Genomic DNA, 5,183 nt, shown 5'->3' with positions numbered 1-5,183 from the left:
TCAATCCCACATAGAAAGGGAGGAAAGGTAAACCCCAAAAGGAAGGATTTTCGAAATATCACAATAAACCATCACTAAATAAACCTCCAAGTAGCTGGAATACATGTAACATCATCAAAACCAACAAGAGAAGATTCCATCTTATGATCACTCATTATAGCCCCTAACACCTCACAAATATTAAAATAAAATCCTTGTTGATTGAAACTGGCCCTTGATCAATAGAAATCGTTAAGAAAGAGTCACTTACAAATTTATTGTAAACCATGAATCATCCCCCTTAGGAAGGGAGATACATCTAAGTCAACCCTACAAAAGAGCTGCATCTAACAAATACAATAACATTAATAATCCAACAAATTGGACATGTGATGTCTCAATAATAGAGGTTCTTTAACAGTGAGGACTCAACGAACTAAGATAATATTTGATGTTAAAAAAAATTATATATAAAAATGTTAAATATATTATTACTATTAAAACTTATTTATTTGTTATTTTATCTAAAACAAGTAACTGATATATTGGACTATGTGAAAGAGGGGTCGGAATATGAACTCTAAGATCCTTCAGGCCACGGTTCAGGCATACTACGAAGGGACCCTAGTGCAGCTGAAACAATTGATCACAACCTAGGATGCAGAGTTGAATTTGAAAGTTGAGCTTGAACTTCCAACCGAAGATTGATTGAGGGGGGGTGGGGGTTAATCACAGACCCTCGGTACACTTGCGATCGTCTCACCCTGTTTAGATAGTCCATCCATCTCTACCTGTTGATGAAATGCATAGCGGCCAAAGAAATGACTGCAACCACTAACACAACAGGGAAAAGTGAGGCTAAGTTGGGCCTTCAAAACATTCAAAAAGAGCTCCAACTTATTCAACTTTAGTTGCACAATCACAATGCTCACCTAGGCCACATTGAGGGGCATATCCCATATTTGCCGCAATTTGACTTTCTAGGATCAGGTGCTAATATTCCACTCCGTATAATTGTCAAATGATTAATTGGTCGAAGTTATTCCTGTTAATTTTGACTTAATTTTGGATGTATATGTTTGGCAACATTTATGTTTTCAGTGTTATGCTTACTAGTTGGTTTCCAGACTATCAAAATTATAAGGCTTGGTTAAATAGACTCAAACTATTTATGTTTTGCATGGGTTATAATGTGATTCAGTGGCTAACAGACTTGGCTTCCCACTGGACAGGTTGAGGAGACCTAGTTTCCCACTGGTAGGTTGAGGCCACTGAATGACTTATATATTTTTGGCTCTTCCTTTCTCCGTTGAAGTGACTGATGGAAAACAGAAAGTTTCAGTACTTGTGTACATTCACGAAGGGGCTTTCTATATCACATCAGTTGCATTACCACTTTATCACAACTATGTCAGTGAAGTGGCTATAGAGGCCAAGGTGATATGCATATCAGTGGAGTACAAGAAATTGCCCGAGAATCACCTCCCTGCTGCTTATGACCATTGTTTCAGCGTTCTTGAATGGCTTGACCATCAAGCAGTAGTGCTGGATGGGATGTCCGTGGATCTGTCGCTCGCTTCATGCGTAGATTTTAGGAAGGTATTTGTGGCAGGTGAAAGTGCCGGAGGCAACATTGTGCATCAGTTGGGAATCCTTGTGAGTGGAAGGAAATGGGATGGCCTGAGTTTCCAAGGTGCCATTTTGGTTCACCTCAACTTTCATGGGAAAGAACTAGTTGACCGCAAAGTTAGGCCATAGGCAGAGGAAGAAGGTATTAAGGAGTTGTTGGATGCACTATCGAGCATCATCCTCCCCTGCATCGTCCTCCCCCCAGGGGAGGATAAATACCACCCTTTTAGCAACCCAGTTGGACCCCGTTCCCCTGATCTATCGACTCTGGTGTATGAAAGAATGATTGCATTCATGGTAGAGAAAGATATGCTAACAGATCATGATATTCTGTACTACGAAAGTTTAAAGAAGGTAGGCAAAGATGTTGATGTGGTTATGACACAAGGCAAAGGCCATGTGTTCCATCTCTTCAATCCCAAATTTGAGAATTCGTATCTCATGTTGAAATGCATTTCAGACTTGATGTATTCCTTTTCCTCCCCCCCCTCCTCTGATGACTGTAAGAACCCTACCAAAAGTCTTTCTTTGTCAATTTGAAGGTGAATATATGTGATTGTTTAGCATATATAGTTTCATTGTGGAAACAAAAAGGCTATGGGGTAATAAATGCATTATGGAGCAAATATTGAAGAAACTAGATAGTCTTAAAAACATAAGAGGCTACAGGGTAATAGATTTAGTGAAAGTGTCATTACACATATATTGAAATTGATTGTTTCTATTTCTGATGACATTCTTTACTGCATTCTTATGATGGCCATGTATATCATAATTTGTTGTAATTTTTCCATTCCAATGTCCTAATGTTTTTCCAGCTACTGGTGGGGAAGTAATTTTCAGAAGTTTAGTTTTGTTATATTTGTCTTTTGATAGTATATGACATATAATTGCTTGTATGGAACTCATTTTGATGTATTACGGAAAATAGGATATACTTTTAAGCTAATTAGGGACAACAAAAATGGTAGCATATGTTGAAGGATATAATATTTTTGTTTCAGTATAAGGCATATGATAGTGGTATTGGTTGAATATATGCTGGTTTTTTTTTAATAGTAATATGAATATTACGTTTTTGTTGAAAAAATCAATTGATTAGTTGTGAGATGTTAAAAATAATTAAAAAATTAAAAGATTTCAGATGTTCTTAATCTAACAATGATTTAAAAAATATGTGAAAAGACACTTGAACTTATTAATGAGATTTTGATTTGTTTTTATAACTTATCTAAAATTTTAATAATCACAAAATTATAATTTATTAATTATGTTATATTAATTATTTCTTTTCAATTATATATATAAAAAATTAATAGCCACAAGAATATTTCCATTATAATTTATAATTTTTATAATTTTTTTTGTTATTTTAAGTTAAAAAATTTATTGCTTTGTCACAAAATTACAAAATTATGTTTTTATTTGTTTGCAACTCATCACTTGGGAAACGAGACCAAAGAAATAATTATTGTTTATCAATAAATATCCAAAAATGATATGAAAGTAGAAACATCAAACTAAATAGGATAAGAGTTGTTCTTGTAGTGGGAAAACTATCCAGGAATATGAAAACCAATAAAAAATATGACAAAAATAGAGTAAAAAAAAAGATAGTCATCCAAGATGTGGGAAAACCAACCAAACGAGAAAGTTCCACGGTAGCCAAAGTTATAAACACTGTAGAGATATAAAAAAATAAAAGAAACTTGTGGGTCATGAAGATAATGAAGTGTCCAAATTAATGGAATGATCTGCGATGTGGTCCCACCGTGAGGCCTAGGGCTAAGCCCATTTTTATTAATTATATTGTATAAATAATAGTAACATTCCATTGTCATTAGGTTAGGCACATTCCACATTAATTTAAAGAGTAACTTTTTTATGTAAGGTGAATTTTATTGACCAATCAAAAATGATGTACATCATGTACAGTCACAACTCTTTTTCTAGTGCAATGTGACTTATATTGATAGGAATATCACTAAGATGCATGCGACAAAAAATAGTATAGGAGACATAGCAAAAAATGTGAATCACCCAGATTTGGGTAGGTCCTCAGAGCATCCATTCTTTCCTTTCTTTTTTGAAACCTTCACCTAACCTTTGAAAGGTGGGTTTATCAAAGAAATCTAGAGATTATTATTTTGCATTGAAGGACAATCCTTTTTAGAGTAAAAAGAAGTAGACTCATGAACTCACTTCAATGCGCCCGAATAAGCATTATTATTCACTATCTCTATTCATGTTGAGGGAGTATGGTTTATAATATGATCCCCAGGAGACTTTTGAGGAGTCAAAATTTGAGACCTTGTCCATCGAATGAATTTCATCACCATATCCTTAATCATCCTTATTCCAATTAGTGGAGGCCTTGTCCTCAATAAGAGGTCGATTGCGGGTCTTCCAAATTTTTGCTCTAGAATTTTAAATGTTCCACTCCTAATGAGATTTGAATGGAGGGAAAGATATTTGTAGATGGCATGTTTGATGACAAAAGTGCTAGTGAAAAGAAATATTCTCATAGTCCAGAGCTTAGCTCTAATGAAAATCAAACTTTTAAATTAATTTTATTTGGCATCCCTTTATTGATGTCAATTTCAACACATATTTTTGCATAAGTGTAGATGAAAAACTTCCCACGAGAATTATCGGTTGCAACAAAATGACCTATGGAGTTTCCAATATCATAAAAAATTGAGTTTTGTCAAAAGTGAGTAGGCAGCTTAAGAAGTTAAGTTGATATTGATAGCTTGTAGATGACTACTATAGAAGGGTCAAAATATGGAAACCAAGGAATTTGGAATAGTCCAACATTGCCCCATATTAGAGGTCTATTAGATAAAACTTTATGGTAGTCTTCTAATTCCACAAATTCCACAATGAAGAAGCCTTTGGGGAAGAAAATAGCCTTACAACTCTTGGTCCATGAAGAATGGATCCATTGGTAAAGATTAGAGTGAGATCATAAACCATTAAAGCAACATATGAGCATTGATTATGCATAGAGCTAATGGAGGTTCTTGAGAGCAAGGTGTGATATTTCTAAGGAGGGAATTTGTTTAGATTTTTCAACTAGTAGCGATATAGGAGCCACCTGAGACTACGATTCCTTTATGGAGGGTTAAGCATGTACAACATATTCATAGGAAAAAAAACCTAGGGGAGGACAAATTTCCCACAACACCCCCTCATAAGTGAAGGGCCATAAAATTAGTGGCATCTCTACAAACATTATAGATTGATAGAGGGAAAGGATCGTTTAGATGCTTACCTTTGAAAAGTAGGCATTACATGAAATAAGGCATAACCACCTAGAGCTCTAGGGAAAGCTTGAGGTCCCATAACAAATCAGTAGAGTAGGACCCAAAGAGTAGTGAATGCCCAAAGAGATGTTTGACTACTTTCTGTAAATAAATTTGCGGAACCAAAGTCCGAGGGTCTAAGACCATAATAAAGTAGGATAGAGGGATTCTAACACCATCACCATGACAACCCCCAGGACCCTTATCTTCTTGGGAAAATGGTTCTATGAGATTAGCCTCTACAACACGAGCTCGAAGTCTAATGACATA

At 35.2% G+C, this 5,183-nt stretch overlaps 1 protein-coding gene across 1 annotated transcript; it reads left to right on the top strand.

Annotated features, from left to right (window-relative positions):
• Positions 1 to 1,254: 1,254 nt before the first annotated feature.
• LOC149239566 (putative carboxylesterase 3) lies at positions 1,255 to 1,737 on the top strand. The gene has a single exon (XM_089369902.1). The coding sequence runs from the start codon at positions 1,255 to 1,257 to the stop codon at positions 1,735 to 1,737; it is 483 nt and encodes a 160-aa protein (XP_089226028.1).
• Positions 1,738 to 5,183: the final 3,446 nt, after the last annotated feature.

This window comes from Pinus tabuliformis, chromosome 8 (genome assembly GCF_031772625.1).
Source record: "Pinus tabuliformis cultivar Carrire ecotype Pingquan chromosome 8, CPIR1, whole genome shotgun sequence".
Lineage (NCBI taxonomy): Eukaryota > Viridiplantae > Streptophyta > Pinopsida > Pinales > Pinaceae > Pinus > Pinus tabuliformis.
This window is presented reverse-complemented; position numbering and strand designations above follow the sequence as displayed.

What these genes read in the sequence shown, in the direction of transcription:
- LOC149239566 (XM_089369902.1), top strand. Translation starts at nt 1,255, where the DNA reads ATGACTTATATATTTTTGGCTCTTCCTTTCTCCGTTGAAGTGACTGAT.